Source organism: Boleophthalmus pectinirostris, unplaced genomic scaffold, assembly GCF_026225935.1.
Source record: "Boleophthalmus pectinirostris isolate CB_2022bp ecotype Guang Dong unplaced genomic scaffold, ASM2622593v1 HiC_scaffold_6, whole genome shotgun sequence".
NCBI lineage: Eukaryota > Metazoa > Chordata > Actinopteri > Gobiiformes > Gobiidae > Boleophthalmus > Boleophthalmus pectinirostris.
The window spans coordinates 14,834,610-14,855,813 of NW_026571447.1; the positions used below are offsets into that span (position 1 = coordinate 14,834,610).

At 39.1% G+C, this 21,204-nt stretch overlaps 1 protein-coding gene across 1 annotated transcript in view; it reads left to right on the top strand.

The window, feature by feature from the left end:
* Positions 1–10,204: 10,204 nt before the first annotated feature.
* Positions 10,205–21,204, top strand: part of cadm4 (cell adhesion molecule 4) — a 479,227-nt gene continuing 468,227 nt past the window's right edge. Inside the window, exon 1 of the mRNA XM_020940405.2 lies at positions 10,205–10,551. Coding sequence (XP_020796064.1) covers positions 10,479–10,551 — 73 coding nt within the window. The 5' untranslated portion in view covers positions 10,205–10,478. The remainder of the gene's footprint in view (positions 10,552–21,204) is intronic.

Here is a 21,204-nt window from a genome sequence, read left to right on the forward strand (position 1 = left end):
TTTGCTGTCCTCCCGTGTGTCATTGATTTTGCTTTATTTCACAGATACAAAAGACTAGGGGGAGTATTGACAACATGAGGAAAGTAAAAAACAGGCATGTATCTTCTCATTTCGGTGCCATCTTAGGTCCACAGCAGTTTGTTTACAAACCTGTGACTCCAGGCTGCAGTCTACAGCTCTGACCTTTTCTCAAAGTGAACTGCTGGCCCGCTGGTAAGCACAAAAGACCCTCACAGTTCACTCCAGCTTCCACGTGTGTTAAAACTACCATCAATTGTTACTGTTGCTACAAACAGAAAAGAAATCTACAGTGTGGGTATTTGCCAAGAAGATTGCAATCATCCAGCCACAATATGACATAGATTTGTACAGTGTATCACAGGGATGTAACAATAACCGAAATATGGTGATATCGTATTGTCAAAATTCTCACAATAATATCGTGGACCATCACAATATATCGAATTACAAGTCTCTTTGCTTAAATTAAGAGTTATGGTGCAGCAACAGCTAAAAAAGACAGAGGGAACTACATAGACCATGATCCTTTGCTCCATTTCAGTGTAGACGACATGAAGAAATAACAGTTCGAAGCACTTTTAAGTCTTAGTTCTTTAGATTAAGTTTTGTCAAAGCATTTTAAGAGGAAAAAGTAGCACACTAACAGTTTTAGCTATTTAGCTTCCACAAAATATTGTGCCGAGAGATTTAGATATTGTGAGCCTCCCCACAATATGAGTGAGTTTTCCAACGATATCACAATAAATATCGTACCGTGACATTCATACCGTGACATTCATACTGTGACATTCATACTGTGACGATATTGTATCGTGAGAGTTGGATATCGTTACATCCCTAGCATATCAGAATAAGAAATATTTTAATTGTGCTTTAATTTTTCTTAGTTAAATTACAATCTGTAGCCAAATGAAGTTACTGCAATCAGATTTTAATCTTATTCATTATAAATAAATGTAATTAAATAGTTTGAAAGCTTGTTAGGGGCTAATCTTGTCTGGAATCCAGAAAACACACTTGTTCAATACTGTGAAGATATAAATGGTCACATTTGTACTGCGCTTTTCCACCTTCAAGGCACTCAAAGCACTTAGCGTCAAGGAACCACTCACTCGTTTATCCATACCCCAGTGTACTCAGACACTGGGGGCGAGTGGGGTGAAGTGCCTTGCCCAAGGACAGTGTTAATCATGTTGCTATAGCAGGATTCAAACTGGTTTTCCGATGGGGATGACTGACAGGTAGAATAGGGACATGTATGATCCCCTGTATCAAAACAAATATGACTGACATTGCAGATTTCTGCAGAATCAATGAGTGAAGTACTAAACTGTTTTAGTTCCTTAATTTCACATGCTTCACTGAAAAAAACTGGTCTGCCTCGTGATGTGGTGGAAGGAATGGAGACTGGACTGATAGCTGTCTATTAAAAGCACAGTGACATAATTCTGGTAACAAGTGAGCACAAGATTTATATCATTTTATTGAATATGTGTTTCTGCAGGAGTTTAAATTAAATTTCCAGTGTAATGCCAATTCATTGAGAAAAAACTGACACACCACAGTGCAAAAACTAAAATCTAGCCAAGTTAAGATTGCATAAATTAAGAACATTTTATCATGATTTGAGTACATTTTACTTGACAAGTAAAATAATCTACCAAAGGAACAAGAATTTTTGTACTTAAAATATGAAAATACATCTTTCTACCTTGCTAAGAAAAACACAATTCTTTGCACTTAAAATAAGAACCAAAATCTAATGTTGCTTGAATTAAGAAAATCACTTATTCCATTAGTATATTATTTTACTTGTCAAGTTGAAGCTACTCAAAAAAGTAATTTTAACTAGCAACTTGCCGTGCATTTTTGTAAACTCTAAGATAATTTGCTTTGTTGAATCACGCATTTCATCTAAAAGTACAATCCCCCAAAACATTCAGTGAAACAAAACACATAAATTCTTCTTTCATATTATTGTTATGCTGTCTTCAGGTCTTAATTTCCCCAAATCCTCTTAACAACTCTACTTTATTACAAATCCCTAATTAAAAGAACAGACCTTGCACATTTGACCTTGAAACTTCACCCGCCTCAACACGAGTAAGCAGATTTAGCTCCCTATAGCCTGCAGCTAGACGAGATCTCTCTAAAACAGCCATCACAGTCTACAACTTCATCTTTTTAATTTTCTCCTCTGCTGCCTTGTAACCCCTAACACCAGGCTCGACGCTACTTATTACCATAACTGTGTTCATAATGGCCAGGATTTCATTACGCTTGTCTAGCAAAGTTATGTAGGGCTTTATGTGGTTTTTATTACTGTTGCGTGGTTGACCGTAGGCTGCTGTTAATAATGGGAGAAGCTGTAGTTTAGCAGTGACACTGTATTAAGGAATGCACACACCATAGAGCACAGCTAGGGAGATATTGGCCTGATTCTGCAAGACATCCTGGTACAAGATGCTCTGCTCTACTGCTACAAATACACTCTGGTGGGATTTGTACGCAAGTAAAAGTACATTGATAAAAAATGTGATCAATGGAGCTCAACAGTGAATTAATAAAGTTATATCTAGGTAAATTCAGATACCTTAAATTAAAAACATTTTACTAGATTTGAGTAGATTCAACTTAACAAGTAAAATGATCTGTCAATGGAATGAGTGTAACAAGATGTGATTTTCTGTTTTAAGTACAAAAGGCTTGTTCCATTTGTAGAATATTATTACATGTGAAGTGAAAATTACTCAAATCAAGATAATATTTTCTTAATTTAAGTCATTTTAATTTAGCTAAATTTCACTTTTTCCACATTGACCGCCCACTCCTAATAAATTTCTCATTAATTTTCTGCATAGACTTTCTAAAAATAATTAATATTAAAAATTTGAAATCTTGCTTAGGGCTAATCAGCTATGTAGGAACTAATGACCTATAATTGTATGTAATTTCTCTTTCTGAAACTTTATAAATTGCTAAGGTATTATTAAAACATTTTCATTTTAAATGTTCTTTTTATACTTAAAACAATCACATTATGGGTATTAGTTAGCTCAAAGCTGGTTAGCTTCCTCAATGTCTTTGATTAATATTTGAATTTTTGGAAAAGTCTGTTTTGAAAAATGAATGGAAAATTTACTCTGGAACCGGAGCAGTCTTTGAAGTTGGTGGGACTGGTGCCAAATTTGTACTTAAGTACAAAGTATAAAGTAAGCATGAAAAATGCTGGTGCATTGGCACATGCACCACAGAAAAATTGAGAACTAAATCCACACAATGCTCGTCCTCTGAAGGTTGGTGGTTTGAATCCTGCTCTAGACACCTGACCCACTGGATGAAAGTGTGATTCCAGTTCCTACAGATGAATACTTTTCTTGTGTCATTGGGAAAGACACTTAACCGACATGTTTGCATACACTGGTGTATCAATATGTGTGAATGGGTGAGTGATTCCTTGATGTAAAGTTTTTTTGAGTGCTTTAGAAAAGTGCTATATGAAAGTGACTGTTTACCATTTAAACCTGGACTAGAGTAGGACCTAACCATTAAAACCTACTACCTATTTGGACTCAAACAGGCCTAAAACTCATAAACAACAACAGCATAAAAATGCTCTTTTAGATCAGACATCACAGGATTAATTCAAAAATTCAAAACTTGAATTGAAACTTTTTGTTTTAAAGTGCAACCTGCGTCTGAGCTCTGACCAATCAAAACAGGCACAACTGGGACTTGTGCTGTACTCAGTCCTATGATTTTTAATGTGTCTTTTTACAATCACATTCTTTTAGACCTATAGCAAGTACACGTTTACACACATTACAATAGCTGTTATCAACACAGTACACAGGTCAAACTCGAAAGAAAAACTGTAAACACAACAATTTTCTGAACAAAATAAAAATAACAACAGGAACAAAACACTCAACACTGCAAGATGTTGAATTTAAACTTGAAATGTCAGCACGCAGCCAGTCAGTTTTGCCCTTTGAGCCGACCATGAGTGAAAAGAGGCACAGCATCTATTGTGAGCTCAAGGGTCTCTGGAAAAAAGGAAAGATAATGTATTAGCCAATCTGTCCCAGGGGTTGAGAGGATGCACAAAAAGAAGTCAAGTTTACAATGATGTTTTGACCTTGATTGAGCTTCATGGACAAGGCTGATGGTTTCCTACGGCGATGAATGCATGAGCAGACAAAGGAAATGTGTGGTGTGCAGGTGTGAGAGCAAGGAAAATATTTAGTCATTAAAGGGCCCATATTATGCAATTTTCTAATCTATGTTTTAATGTGGTTTCCTCATCTCAAACATACCCGGAGTTGTGTTTTGTTTCATTCATGCATGTTTAACACAAATCCTGAGTTCTTTTCTCAAATAGAAAACACTTTGTGATGCGATAATACAGGAAGTGTTTTAAAACTCCATACACCTTTACTAGAATCAATTTGAATAATAATTGCCAATCTCTACTGAACTAAACTTAAAAAAAAAAAAAAAAGCTGTTAACTTGAAAACTACCACTACATAACATCACAAGGTGGAACAGAGCATTTTGAGCTTTGGAGATGTAGACACACTAATAATAAAGGATTAATTAAAATGTGTGAAAGAAACAAAACACAACTCCAGGTATGTTTTAACTCACAAGAGCCCATTTTGTGCAATATACGACCTCTAAAGTGAAAGATTTATCACTTTGGAAAAACAATATGAGAACTTAAAAGTACACTGCATTACTTTTTTCTAGTTGAGAGTCCAAAATCTGCTTGTCTATACAATAGTAGTGTTGTCATGATACTAAAACTTCAAGCTCAATTTTGATACTAAGGAATAGACTTCATACTTAATACAGATTCCGATACCACGGGGATAATAAAAGACACTCTATTTTTTACAATATAATGTCATTTTTAACATTAAATTGTCGTACTTTCTTTCATTTAACCATCTCACTTTATATCTGTGTAATCCCTCAGTGGTTCATCAGCCTATACTAGTCTATGAGCTCTTATACTTGTTCTGATACAGCTCCAGATCATTCTAAACATACTCAGGAAAGGTTCATTTCTGTTCTGAAAATGTGGCTTTCATAGTACTGATACTTGAGTGATAATTGAGTATCTATTTTCAACACCATTTAAAGTATCGATTAATATCTGGTTTTATATGTTATTGCTTTGCCTGTAATTTTCCAAAGTATGGCATTAAATTGGTCTTGCATGTGATTGTTGTGATTGTGATTTATAAGTTTAAGCAAAGCAGGCAAAGCAATATAATCTCCCTGGAGACAAGAAGGTGGTGAACCCTTCTGCCACTTTAAAAAGAGAGTCTTTTCAGATGTGAGTTTGAAGTTGATAATAGTGTGAATGAAAAGAGCTCGGTGCAAAAGCAATTCATTACAAAAAAAATATTATTTTTCTAAATTTGATTCAAAATTTTACTGTGAAAGTTGTAGAGTGTGGACCAGTTTTAAAACCCACAGCTTTTAAATTGACACATCAAAATTATTTTCCGAACCTGGAATTTTCAGACATTTTCTTTGACTGACTCATTTGAAAGAGACCATTTTAAGCTTTGAGACATTTCAACAAAGCAGTTCTTGCATGCTTCACTTTTCCATGAAAAACTTTGAGTTTCTGTTTCTTCTTGTAATAGTGCAAAGATAAGTGAAACAAAAACTCACTTCTGTAGTGTTAACAGAGTATTTAGGTGCTCAAATATGTCCAGTGAATATGTAAGTGACAGTGACAATTTTCTTTTTTTAAAGGTGCATTGTGTAACTTTTCTGGTGAAGTGGCCGTCACCTGCTTGTTTCTATGGAGATGTCATTTCTCTGCCTGAAATGTTCCACAGTGTGGCGTTAAACAGCTCTACCTTACATTTACTCAATTACAGGTGGTCTTATAGCTCAGTAATATCTATAAAAACATGCATTCTGACTGTGAGCGAGCTTGCCTCTCTACAGATCTGACCTGTAACTTGGTCTGGTTTGGTCTCCATGCTGATAAAAAGGTTTAATACCATACTGTGAATCATTCCAGACAAAGCAATAATATCTCCATGGAGACAAGCTTTTGAAGGACCCTGAACCAGAAAAGTTACACAATGCACCTTTAAATATCTTTTTTCTTTTTAACTTAATGGATTCAACACTTGCTCACCAATGGAAGTTGTGTTCATGCATATTTTAGCCTTTAGCATTTACAAACAACATTCTCAAATAGAGCTTAACTGAATGAAAAAGCAAGGCTGAAACTGTCAGAGTCATTGGTATGCAGACTGCTATCAACTTGAAATCTGTAGAAAGACCAGAATAAACAAACATTTATGTAGCTCTTTTGATACAAATTAGTGAGTTTACAAGTTATATCAAAGGTTAACAAATTACCAATTTTCACCACTGGTTTGTTTACATGTCTGTATGTCAGTGGATTTATAAGTCAATGCAAGTTAGGGTTGCTCTTTGAACATTTTTAGAATTAGGAGATGGGTGATATGAAGTGATTACCAGTATATTTTTGGTGAATGCTTCACGTACAGATATAACTATCCAAAAACTTTGAAGTGTAATCTTGTTTTTCTAACAACTCATAAACTTGAAAATTACTTTTAATTACACCTACAATAGCAAAAAATATCTATAAATTCACTATAGCAATCTATAGAATCAAATGTCCAATGAAATAAACTTACAAGTCATGTTGTTAAATCTTTTCTATCAGCATCCTTTTAGTCCTATGTGAGTGATATTTTTATTGTAGTAAATGTAAATTTTTATCACGACAAATGTTTTATGTTGTATTTTATGCTGTTAATATGAAACAATTGGAACATTTATGTTTCTTGCATTGCTCCCTCAGTAATTATATAGTATTTCTCATTTTGTGTTTATCATTTAAAAATACTTCTCAGTTTTGTGATTTGTGCATTATTTACCCTTTAAAGATGCATTAAATAATTCTAAATTTTGGTGGGGGATCGATCACCTGCTTGTTTCTATGGATATGTCATTGGTTTGTCTGAAATGTTTCACAGTATGACATTAAAAGGCTCTACCTTACATTTATTCAATTACAAGTGTTTTCCGAATTACCTAGAATAACAGGTGAGTGGGGTTGCCTCTCCACAGACCTGACCTGTAACTTGATCTGATTTTGTCTCCTCCACCAGAATAGTTACACAATGCACCTTTGAGTTACTCTTATTTGAGTAGTAGTTTTTCCAAATACTTTTTTACTCTTACTTTAGTCATTTCTTGGACCACTACTTTGTACTTCTACTTGAGCAATATTACTTTACTTTTACTGTAATTTTTGGCTACCCTACCCACCTCTGCACCAAACGCTGTGCCCTAATGCATGCTTCTTGTCTAACTCATCCCCTGTTATGGTGTAAACAAAGCCAGTCCCTGTGGATTTGGAGCATTCCTCTGAACATGTTTGTAATGAGTGTGACGGCGGCGCTGCTGCCTTCACGGTCACTTGGTTCCGTGTGCCCGCCCTGCATATGTTGTGTGTAGCAGTCCTGAGAACGGAGGAGTGAAGATCTCCAGAGAGGCAGGTGTGCTCCCCTCATTACTTTCTGACAATGCCCCATCTGGTGCAAGAGAAGCTGCTGCCACCACCGTCGACAACTCTGCCAGCCCAGGGACAAACTCTCAGAAGGGAGGGTGACGGGAAAGAAAGAGAACGTGTGGAGCTGGATGTAGGGAGAAAGATGGTGGGAGGTCAGGCTCAGCATAAAAATACAGTATGATATGGTTTCATTGTTTTTTAGTTAATGCAGTTTAGAGTACAAAATAAATATAAAATACTAAACATGAGTGTGGTAACTCACTCATCATCTAGTTGTGGTCAGAATATACACCAGTCTTAGTCCAAAATGAAATGTAAGAAATGGTTCCATCATATCCATAACTGTAACTTGAATAATTGTATGGACATTTAGGAAAACATATATTTACATACAGCCCTTTAAAAATGTTACAACATTCAAAACAGCATTAGATTTACAGATCACTCTTAACTTTAATGTCCTCATCATACCAGCTCTTGTCTTGAACAGTTTGTGCAACAGAGATAACCCAAATAATATTTTGAGTAATTTAATTGTTACGTTCTTTTATACATGGTCTCGTGAATGTTTCAACTCTGTCAAAACAGGCTGCTGTTCCCATAATGACCTGAGAGAGGCGCCAAAGACACAGTTGTCCAGTGCTTGCCCTTAAGGCTGTATAACACCAGATTAGAGAGTAGAAAAAGACATGTGAAAAGAGAAACAATTTTCATAATGGAGCTCTGTGCTCTGACTGGAAAACACAATTATGTGCAAACTGTGGCCACAGCATGAGTCTGAAGTTAAAGAGGGCTTTAGTGGGACCTAATCGGGCCTGACTGCAGAGAGGGCTGGCACACGCCGGACCGACCAACACAAGTTTGTGTAACGGGCCATTAGCTTCAGTGAGAGCCAGGTCTGCCCTCTGCTGATGAGCACTCTGCAGATGAACTAACAGTGTCCTCACAACTCCACACACAAACACATCCACTCTATAGGCTACTCTGCATTGTCTTCATCGTTACAGGGGAACAACCTGAAGGCATAAAAGGCAAGGATCTTGTTTTGAGACACTGTAAGGTCTGTGTCTGATTATAAACTCTTGTGTAAGTCTTTTATGTTGAACAATTATTCACTAGGCCTATAAATATTTATGATAATGAAGTGCGCTTTCTGTCAGCTCATATGCCACACAAATATTCAAATGGTAGCAAAGACATTATTCAGAATCAGCATCAGATTTAAAAAGTGATAAAACAAATAAGAAAATAGGTCTAAAGAATATGACGCTTCAAGGTTAACAGTGCAATGTGAGCTGGTGGGAGAACTGTGTAGGAGGGGAAACACTGGAATAATAACTAAGGCTCTGTCTGGACCATAACACAAACCTAACTAAGCCAATCTACAACTACCCTGAGTTCATAATGAGTATATTAGTTTATAATAAAAATGTTGTACCAAACTATTATAAAATCAATAACTAAGAACTTAAAGAAGAACTTAAAGGTCCTATATTACCCAAAATTGACTCTTGTGAACTTTTAGCTATGTTAAAATGTTGTTATCTCCTCAAAAAACATATTTTGAGTCCATTCACAGGTTTCAGTAATAATTTCTAAACTCAAAATGCTCTGTTCCATGTTGTGATGTCATGTAGTGGTAGTTTTACAGTTTGTAGCTACTGTTTTCCTTTAGTTCAATAGAGATGGGCAATTCCGGGGATGAAATTATCCAAATGATTCTAGTGAAGGTGTATGGGGTTTAAACACACAGTGGAGCACTTCCTGTATTACCACATGACATCACAAGGTGGAATAGAATGCCTGAGAGATGATCTAAAGGATTTACGTGTTAAAGATGTGTGAATAAAACAAAAACGTAACACCAGGTATGTTTTTGGATAAGGAAACAACATTGTAACATAGATCAGAAAACAGCGTAATATGGGCCCTATAAACAACATTTTAAAAGTACGAACAGAATCAAGTCCGTCTCTAAAGTTAGTCTGTCCCATATGAGTGTGTGGCCAGGGGATATTAGGGACAGGTGCAGGCAGAAAAACTAGGCCTGTGATTTATTTATTTTTTTCTCCCAAACCAACATTATGCAAACTAATGACCAATGATCCGTGCCTCCAGAACCGAACCATTCATATCTTATCTGATTTGTGGCAGATGCGGATCATAACACTTCATAACGCCGCATTTTCGCTGGTACAATTGCACATCCCTCACCTTCCCTTGGCATAAATCAGCGCAGTTATGTCTCTCCAACAAAAAACATCTGCTTCCTTTTCATCATCCTAATCATGGTGTCACTCATCCTCCCCGCTTCGTAAATTTGACTTTTAAAATGCATTACTTATTTGCATCAGAGAAATAACCCGGTTCCATCGATCATATTTATCGTACAATTATTTAACTTAATTGAACAACGCGTCCACGGTGTCCTGCCTGCTTTCCATCTCTCCCTTATCCTCATTTTAAGCCACGCCCAGCATTACATCGGCACAACCCTCCACCTGCTCTCTTCGCGATCTCATTGGCCATTACGCGCACATGGTCCACCCCACTGATGGCATTTTTAAATATATTTACATTGTCAAAAGTCAAGTAGATTCCAAGCCCTTTTTTTTTCACACACACATTCCGAGGCAGGGAGAGAGAAAGTGGGTGTGTGTGCGGTGGAGCGTTTTTTGGAGAGCTTGTCATTACGCACGCAGCGCTTTGACAGTTCACACGCCGTTGGTGTACACGAGTCTCCTGCGTTGTACACACACTCGCTGAAGGCGCAGGCGGCGAGTGGACCTGCGGGTTCATGTCACTCTGATTTACTCCGAGGAAGAGGAATTTACCGAGGAAGAGATCGACACAAAGCGGAGGGAATACGCTTCTACGACGATGGCTTTCTCAAACGTGTGGAACTACTGTGTCCCGTTGACCATCTTGACCGTTGCCTGTCTGATGCGCACCGGTAAGCAACCCCAAACCACTCTTTTTAACGCTACAGAAGTGTGTCGAATCTGTTCTGCTGCAAGTTTGTAAGTTTGAAACGCCGATGTGCAAGATGTTTGTCAGGAAATCACCGCTTTGCTTGCTGTTTGTTTGCCTATAACACGTGCACCTCTGCCAGTTTCAAAAGCGAACTGCGGGGGTTGTGCCACAGCTAGCGGTCAGTATTCATCTTTGTGTCCCCTTTGCGCAAAGCTGGACTACATCCATAACGCTACTTAGTGTGACTCATTCATTGTATGCTTACGGAAGTGGAGCGCTGGACAGACCCCAAAACAGTAGGCTGCTGCGTGTCAAAACAAAAGTGAATGGCCAGGGGGGGCTGACAGTTCTGAGTGGTTCAATGACAGCATCACTTTGGTTGATTCTGTGAAGCGTTTCCCCTGGTGGTTTTGGCATCCACGCGCGCGCTCATAACAAATGCCCGCAGTGGAGCAGACGTGGGTCACACTATTACCACTATAGGTTCTGCACTGAAAGCTTTCATATTACGCAGCGTTTGGGATCAAGTCTTATGTGTTACCAGGTTTATTCTGTAACTATTTCCTCGCGTTTAATCATTTCCAGAAGCTTGCGCGCGGGAAGACCTTTAAGACTTCGCCTTATCAGACATAATAACGTAAGTGTCTGTTGTAAAGCCCTTTTAATGGCACCTGTGCTCACTGTATCCGTCCCTCGCTGTAGTGCACTAAGCTTGGCACTGGTCCCTTATAGGTACAATATAATGACGCTCTCCACCTTCAGCTATAACAAGTGCATCTGCTGCTAAGGGACGACTATTCGGATCAATCAAGCAACTTTTACGCCTCGTGGTATCTCGTGCCATCTGTTTAGAGTGTATGAATTTCAAAGTCATAATGAAGGCTGTTATATTCCAGAGGAGAGCCCCGGTGCGTAGAAGGAATGACAACGAGGGGAGCGCACAGTGATTCGCTTGTATGTAACGCTGGGGAGGATTTGATAGAAGGCGTCCCAGGGCAAGGATGGGGTTAAGTGTTGAGGTCGGCTATTGTCACAGTCAGGGTCTGCTGTGCTGTGATGTTGTATATAGCCTGCACTACACACGGTTCTCCTCCTCTCATCCAACCCCCATCGCACCAAGTATTGATTCTTTCCCCCTCGTGCGTCTTAGCGCGCGAGTGTGTGTGTGTGTATATGTGTGTGTGCATGTGTCGTCTAACAACAGTGGCCCAAGCTGATTTATATGCAAGAGCACATGTAGGCGTTTTGTATCTTGGTCTTAGTAGTTGAAGTGTCCGGGTGGCTGTTTAAGAATACACTTGTGAGGTGGTTGGAAGAATAGAAGGAGGAGGAGAGGAGAGCAGAGGAGAGAGCGCGCGGCGTAGGCTACAGTGCTGGGGTTTTTGCACCGAGCTGCAGGCTGCCTCTGCTGGGGGCTGCTCACTGATCACCGTCATTAATCTAGGCACTGACAGGGGCCGGGAGAAACTGGGGGCAGGCGGCGGAGGGAGGCTGGAGGCAGGGGGTAGAGATGAGGAAATGTAAGCTTTGTTTTCTGCAAATCTACAGTTATAAGGCGAGGTGTGTTAAAACCTAACCCGGCTTGTATTGCGCATTTATTGTTTGGTGGGCTGAAGTGGCACAAAAGGTATTCTTCTGTGTAATGTCACTGCTTTTACTGTTTGTTTTCATTATATTAATACATAAGCATACTTCTACATACATGAAAACTTCAATCCTTGGGGAATGATGGTAGAGCGGCACAATGTTGAAAGAAGAAAGCTTAATTGAAATATGTTTAAAAGCAGGATTCTGTGCAGAGTTAATACTTGAGAAAACACTTAAATATGAGCTTAAAAATATAAACACAAGAATGCATTTTAGAATATGGGGTTATGCAAGCCCTAATTCATGGTCACCTATAATCTTCTGTTGCGGTCTTGTCCCCTGGCAGTTGACTTCACAACACTGCACATCTGTTCCTACATTATACATCTTACAAATTGAGATAAACATATAGAAACATGAATGTGTAAAAATAATACCAATTGCTTTAGCATTTGGAACACAGTGATGAGCATAAACCTCAACAAATCCCAGGTGAAACTTAAAGGCGCACTATGTTACTTTTGTTTGGGGTCAATCACCTGCTTGTTTCTATGGATATGTCATTACGCTGTCTGGAATATTCCACAGTATGACATTAAACAACTCTATTTTACATTTATTAAATTACAGGTGGTTTTATAACTCAAAAATACCTAGAAAAACAGGCATTCTGACTGTCAGCAGGTGTTTCTCTCCACAGATCTGATGTGCAACATGGTCTGGTTTGGTCTCCATAAGGATAGAAAGGTTTAATACTATACTGTGAAACATTCCAGACAAAGCAATGTCATCTCCATGAAGAAAAAAGTTGCAAATTGCACTTTAAACTCTTCACAGTTGACCTCATAGTCACGCATGATTCCTGTACTAAAGTTGATCCATGTCCTGCTGTGTGATACAATTTACAAATTAGTCACTTTCATGAAGGTCTCAGCATCATGGACAAAGCAATATTTATTTATGAAAACACTGGTGAGGAAAATTACGCATAATGGAGCTTCCAACAGACTGCACAGAGCCTATTCATTTGCAAATGAGATACAGTAATAAACATATGGTCTGAATGACATACAGAAACATGCAAAGGGTGCTTTGGCTTCTAGCTCCATTTGATTCTAAACAGCTCCGTATGTATAATGTACCGGATATGTGTTTACATTGAAGATAGCACTGGCGCAGTTAACCTTCTTGAATAAACACTATCATAGCTATTACATATCTTATTATATGCCAAAACACTTTTTTCTCTATGGAGTTCCCCATACATAAGCTGAACTGACTCCTATGTGATTAATCAGTTTCCTTGCCATTAGCGTTCCATGGAAAAAAAAAAAAAAAAAAGACAGTAGGGAATGCCAGCTGTTTATGCAATGTGCTTTTATTTAGGAATACACCGACCAGGCTTTTTCAGTTCTGATACCGATTCCTATACTGCATCTTTTAAGTATCTACCCATACCTGATATTAACTGATACCAGAGCAGAGACTGAAAACAGGAAATAAAATAAGACAGTTCTGATCACGTAGCTATTATTTCTTCCAGGTAACTGCTGAAAAGTTTTAATATTTTCTGAGTCAACTACAACCATTAAAAAGACTTATTGCATATGGAACTTGGTCTTGTTTGATCTCCGCGAAGATCGACAGGTTTAATGCCATACTGCGAAACATTTCAGACAATGCAAAAACATCTCCACAGAGAAAAACACTTGACGGATGCTCCACCAGAAAAGTTACTCAAAGCAGCTTTAAGATATTCAAACTGTTAAAAAAAAAAACTCCAAATACTCCATTCTCATTTCACCTACAGCAACAGTGACACAAATAAAGGCATCACGCGCCATACAGAGCCGGACATTATCGCTCAGTGCCAACAAGCCCTAAAGTGCTTTGTTTTGGAACACCCTTGAACACAACCAGAGTCTATTTCTGAAACCAGCTTTTCATGGTCCGTGCGCAAACAGGCTTAGCTAATCTAGAGGAGAGAAATAAGGAGACAAAAGCAGGGGAGGGGATGGGGGCTGGTGCCTTGTTATCATGCATGGATTGTGTTGGGCAGAATTGATTGGGAGGATAGACGGACGGCGTGGATCGTGAGTCCGCTGTGAAGATGGCACAGCTGGGGGACAAGGTCTTTGTACACACACCAAAGATGGACAGACGCGAGGAGGAAGGATGGAGGAGGAGAGAAGAGGCGTGAAATTTTGTGGCTGTTAGGGTTTTCAAAAAGGTAGTCTGTTATGAGTGGTTTTTCGTAGAGTAAAAAGAAACTGGCATACCTTTTTATTTTGTTTTAGCATTTTTAGTTTTGTTATAATAGATTCACAGTTTATTCAACATCACCCAGTTCTGATAATAATATTTTACTTTGAAGCGTAAAAACACACAGCAGATATTTCAGCTTGTTGGATTGATTTTGGTTTGGAATTTCTAAGAATGATAATAATCTTGCTGAAGGTTTTGTTAGATGCGAAAATAAATACATTTACAAAGCTGACTGGAGTGTCTTGCCCAGTGGCACAATGATAGTATTTGATGTCCATTGTATTAAGAATGAATGTCTCTACCTCATGGAACCATATCTACAACTTTTTAGAGGTGGGAAATACTGACTTTTTTTTTTTTTATTATTATTTCGATGAACACTCAGGTACTCGGTATCTTTTCAATTATCTATATTTTCAGCATTGTTTTTGCACATCTTAGAAGCGGTAACTGTGAAAATATATAGTATCTCCCTCCTCTTCAACCACCACATTACAATGCATTACACCTTATTAATTTCTCCCCAAAACAAAATAAAGCCAAAAACAAATTCTTTTCATGTCACAAGGATGAATCCACACCCACATCTTCACAGACACTTGAGGATAAAAAAGATGCAAGGATGCTGATGATGCAGAGTGAGGGGGTTGAAAACAAGAGAAGAAGAAAGCCATCGTGACTTCACAGTGTGTCTGAGGGCCTGGCCTGGGGGACCTGCACATATGTGGGATTACCTCTCTGTGGGTTAGCTTGCTCCGAGCGTGACTTAGCGGGGGTGGGATGATGCGCCGAACACGCACCCTATATACAGTTACTAATGCCTCTATCTCCACCTCTTTCTCCTAATCTCAGCCGCCCATATTTCTTGCCTGACCAGCCAGTCCCTTCTACTTTCTATTTGAAATGAGAAGGGTCTGGAGTCGGACCACAGAGCGTGAAAATCCTCTGTCCAAACTTGAAACGATTCAACCACAGCTGCTAATTTGAAACATGAAAACATTTTTGAAAATTCTCATAACACTGTTGATTCTGTCAAAATCCACGCTGTTATTCAGTCCTTTATGTTTTTCTCCTTTTTTACACGTAAACAGCCACACTCGGAAAAAACAATATCTAGGTACATTAACATTAAATTAAGAACATTTTACTTTATTTGAGTCACTTCAACTTGACAGGTAAAATTATGTACCAATGGAATAAGTGTGTTTTTCTTGATTCAAGCAACATTCAGTTTTGTTTCTTGTTTTAAATACAAAAAGTAGTTGTTTTTCTTATTTTAAGTACAAAAAGTCTTATTCCACTCACAGGTAATGTTACTTGTCAAGATACATTAACTCAAATCATGATCAAACTTTCTTAATTCAAGTCATTTCAACTTGACTAGATTTTGTTTTTTGCAGTGTTAGTTTTTTAAATCAATGATACAAGATACAACTCCACATCCACTCGTCTTTGTAAAGTTTTGTCAAGGCTTACTGTTTTGGCTGGTTGGTAACTATATTCCATCAGTTCCCTCTTCGTTTATCGCTTCCTATACACCGCCATGCACCTGCCTTATCACCGCAGGGCATTAAATAAGCTCCATTTGTTTATTCCTATGTTTGTGAGATGAGAGCCATCCATTCTGGAGCTTGTTCGCCAACACGTTTTGGACCTTGGCCGATGCTCTGGTGCGGTGAGAAACGGCAGCAGTGGTGGACGTGGACTTGTGGGAGGAGATTTGAATACCAATTATAAGCTTGTTGTGTATGTGTATGCGCCAAAAATACACACGCACCACACACAAGCAGTTCTGGAATAAATCTGTGTCACAGTGATTCACAGGAGGAAAGTCTGGCGTGTAAACATCACTGTCGAGGGAGAGGCTCTACTCGCAAAATATACTTGTGGTGAGATGGTCAAAGATGAGCATATACTTATTCCTCCCACACAGCTTTAATTGTTTTTAAAGGCGCATTATGTAAACTTTCCACCTACTTGTCTCTATAGAAGCGTTGCCTTGTATATTCCACAGTAAGGGAAGCAACTTATCTTTCTTGTGGAGGTTCTGGTGTTTGTGTGTTTATACTGAAAAGTGGAAACAAACTTGGAAAAAGAAGCATGATTGTGAGTGGTTTACCGTTTTTCAGATGTGACCTGTAATTAGCGATGGATCAATATATTGAATGTCAGATATATCAGATGGATATTTGCACTTTTTAGTGAATTGGCCTTTAATCTCCAGCGCATGTCGATATACAGTGGTCCCTCATTTATCACAGGGTTACATTCTAAAAATAACCTGCAAAAGGCAAAATCTGTGAAGTAGTCAGCTTTATTATTACAGTATATCTGTTTTAAGGCTTTAAATCCCCTCAGCACACACTTTATACACTTTTCTCAGACAGGACAGTTACAACCCTTTTTGCACCCTTCTTAAAACTTATTGCTGCTGTCGTCCTTATGTTATTTTCTTCCTTCTTTATATAACGAACCGAAGATTAATTTATTCCGTAATGGTGCCCTACAGCTGCATAACTTCTGCCTTCCTTCAGCATGTCCAGAAGTCCAACTTTTTATGCAATGGTTAGCATCTTCCTCTGCCTTTTGGGTGCCACCGCAGGAGTCTTTGTGGGTGCAGAACATTTCGTCAACATTGTGGGTTTTATTGGGGAGAAAACATGAAAATATACAGCACTCTGCTAGTAGTTGAACACTTATGTAAATATGGCAGCTGAACACATTCTACAGGAGACATGGCACGGAAGAGATTGATTGACAGTGATCTACAGTCCCTTAGCCAATCAGGATGCAGGGGGAGGAACACAATGCGCTTTCATACACTGTATAAAAAAGCATGCAATATTGCACAAAAAAATCTGCAAAACAGCAAAGCTGCGAAAGGTGAACTGTGATATAGTGAGGGATGACTGTATATGTATGTATTTTTTGGGTGACCTGCAGCCTAAAGAGTAGACACAAAGCCATATTTGAACACTTCAGTGCAAATAGATAACTGCTCAAAATTTGACTACACAGATTTCTTGAAGGCTTGAGGTAAATAGTGACTGTAGTAGGTGAGATTGTCATGAATAAAAATGACATAATTTGGTGCAAATAATGAAAATCTGGCCTACACAACAGCCCAGAAATATTGGCAGATCTTATCAGCCATCGGTTGCTCAGAATTCTGAACAAATGGTATCAGCATTAGCCATGAAAAAAACTCATTGATCGATCTCTACCTGTAACTTGTCTCACCTAACTCCAGGGAGACAGACAAGCTACAACTGTCCTGGAGTAGACTGACCAGAGCAAGACTGCCAATCTGTGCCATCAGCCCCTTCAGTTACCACCAATTCCTCACTCACATACTGTAATGTGGGTGAAGTGTCTTGCCTAAAAACAAAACATCACTATGCACCAGAGTCACTGTGGCACATAACATTCATAAAAGTAATCATCAGACTCAACTCTGCTTAACTTTTGAAATCAGATGATGAATACCTTGTGATTATTCAATTTGAAAACAAAATTTGAGTTAAAAAAGTGCTTTATTACTGTGAGCAGGGTCGCCTCTGAATAGCTCTAACTTGTAACTTGCTTCACCCATTTAAGTCAGTGAGATAGATGGGTATAGTGCCAATCGGTGCCATTGCCTTCTCCGACTACCATCACTCACATACCACTTTCATTGTAATCAAGGTGGTTCAAGTGTCTTGCCTAAGGACACAGCAGCAGTATGCATCAGAGCCACTGTGTTACCTGATATTACCAGAGGTCAAGCACTCTCCACTGAAACTAGAAGGTGACAGACTCATCACCAGAAAAGTTACGTAGTGCACCTTTAAGATTTCCAATTGCCTATGCATAGTTCCTCTACCAATCCAACCTCAGTGTTTTGAGATGTCAGATCCAGTTTGCATCATGGAGTTCGTTGTACAAACACACTATGCTATTTCAGCATCTTCTTTTGTTCTCCAACACACTGCACCAAGTCTTCACCACCAGCCAAGCTCTATTCTTTGATCCAAGCCTGCGAGGATTTTCACCCCCTATTTAAAATAAACTTGTCAAAGAATGATTAAGTAGAGCAAAACTTGTTCTTTCCTTTACTTTCACTTTTTGGTGGTGTGCCATCTGCTGGTTGAAAGTGCAAAGTTGTTTTTTGACGGGATTTTGTTTTGATAACACAGGTTTTTGGCTGGTTTCCTGCCATCTTCTGCAGTTGGGATGATATAGAAGTATATTATCTGACTGGGGCTATGGCATTTCATTTTCAGACGGTGTGAGACTGCAAACCGGATTCTTTGTAGATGTCCTCTGTATTAGAACCTTGAAATGCCCATGCAAATTTAGTTCATAGCAAATTAGAACGCAAGACTCAGTAGTTAGTAAGTTTCAGAGTCAATATTTTAAATACAACTTTTAGCCAATCCCAGTCTTAAAATAATAGATAATTTCCAGGTATTTTTCAGGTTAAGTATTGCCATATACTGTATCTTTAGCCACATGGAGTCTTACCAAGTAACTTCACATCAGATACTGCACACATGCATTGGAATAGCAGGTTCAAACCAGCTCTTACACAGCCTTCTTCCGCCGCGTCCCATTATCTCCACTAACCAGCTGCCTGTGCATAAACAAACTAAAGCGTGTTTCTTCTTGGCCCGCTCATATCTTTTAAGAGTTACACACCTTTATAGACTAGGTTTTATCCCCCCGTGGGCTTCTGGTGCTCTATTATTCACAAGCCGAACTTTTCCTGGACCCCAACGTTTAGTCTAGGTGATGTATTTTACCGTAATTATGTGCTAATCTGCCCCACGGTCTTCAAAGCGATCCATAGCTCCTTCTTTTTTTTTTTCGTCTTCTGAATTGTTCTCGTTCATGATTGCATCTCAATAAGGCCCCACAGCATCGCAGACTTCGTCCAGGGAGATTTGTATTTTTACATTCTATTATTATGCTGCTATAGGGTTGGATGTCTCTTTCAAGGATACTGACCTGTATATACTATATGCCTGCTTGAAATTCATAGCAAGCACTTCTTTTGCCAGTTCTTAAAAAGGTTAATGCCCAAACAAGATCCTGCGGGCACAATGATTAAGCAGGGGCTAACGCTAAGAAAAATTGCTACTCTAAACCCTATATCTCATTTGACCATTTGTTTAATTGTCCATTAGTGAAACTTCTGTCAATCCAATCAGGCCAGCGCTAATGTCGAAACAGTCTTTATAGCTGCCACCTCATCTCCTTCCCATTACTATTCCCCAGACAGTGCAGCTTGTGATTATCATAATGGTGATCTATGTCGTCCTTATGTGTCGCTCGCTCTGAGAACAACTGGCGTTTCACCAACTTTACCCGTTCAAGTTTTTTTTTCTCTCTCTCTCTCTCTTTTCGATGCTGAGTGGGATGCCAAGGACGTGTCTTCCATTAGCTGGCACATGAGCCCCGCCAATCAATCCAGCTGGCCTAACTCCACGCGACAGGACTGGCATGGTGTGGATATGGAGCTTTTTATGCTATGCCCTTTCGACCACTGAACGGGCAGATTTTTCAAAGCCAACCTCCTGTTGATATGTCTTTTGTTTTGGCATGAGCTCAGTAATCGGTCAGCATTGTGGTTTAAAATGGGCTTTGTCAGTTACAGGTCAGTTTCATTAGTAAAAGATACAAGTGACCTACAGAATTTAAAGGTGCAAACACTGCATAACATTTCTAGTGGAGGGTCCACCACCTGCTTGTCTCCATGTAAATAGTATTGCTCTGTATAGAATGTTCTACAGTATAAATTAAAAGGGAGACAAGCAGGTTACAGCACTACATTACATTACAATTCAGGTCTGTGGCGAGTCGCCTCTGTTCACGTAAGAAATTAATGTATTTTTGAGCAACAGAAACAACTGTAATGAATAAATGCCATATGGAAGTGTTTAAAGTCATACCATGGAACATTACAGGGAAAGCAATAACATTTCCATGAAGACAAGTAGGTATTGGACCCTCCACCAGAAAGTAGTGCAGTGCCGCTTTAATGCCACAATACGGCCTTAAACATATATCCCATATATCTCCATAGATCTGACCATTAACCTGTTTCCATTGTGATTACCAAGTTTATTTCTATAATGTGGAATAATCAAGGCAGAACTGTAATCTCTCCATAGAGATAAGCAGTTGGTGGTCCTTCGACCAGAAAAGTTACACAGTTCACCTTTACCCTTTTGTGTTTATATAGAAATGTTATCATGGCTATCTTGTCTGAAGTGCAACTAAAAGACTTCTTGAGGAGTTACACACACCAAACCCTGAACTCACATGACCCCAGCTCCACTCATTGGATGTTTATATTGTCTGACACAGTGTGGCCTGATACATTCTTCACTCAAAGCTGATGGTACTTACGTGAAGTCGGTCAAAGCTCCAATTGCAGTGTGGACAGTGAAGTGAAGTGACACACAAAGGGCATCCCCAGTGAGAAAACACATTAAAGCACAAAAGCCACGGGGAGAACATTCTTGGCTATTTGTGCCAGAGTCTCCATGACCAAAAAAGTAAACGATTGTGCCTCCTGCTCGGCCCAGGGCTTGTTTAACACCCTCCCTTGCTGCTGTGACACCTGCTTTAGCAGCTCCCGCAGGGTCCAGCGCTAACGTGGCCAGACAGCGGTCTCTGCTAACGCCGGTTACCAAGGTGATTATCCGCACCCTGGCACCGGAATGAAGCCCCTTGCTGGCTAGCACTGGATGAGAGAGGCAGCCTGATTGAGCCGAAAAGGGCAAGTGGCTAAAATTGA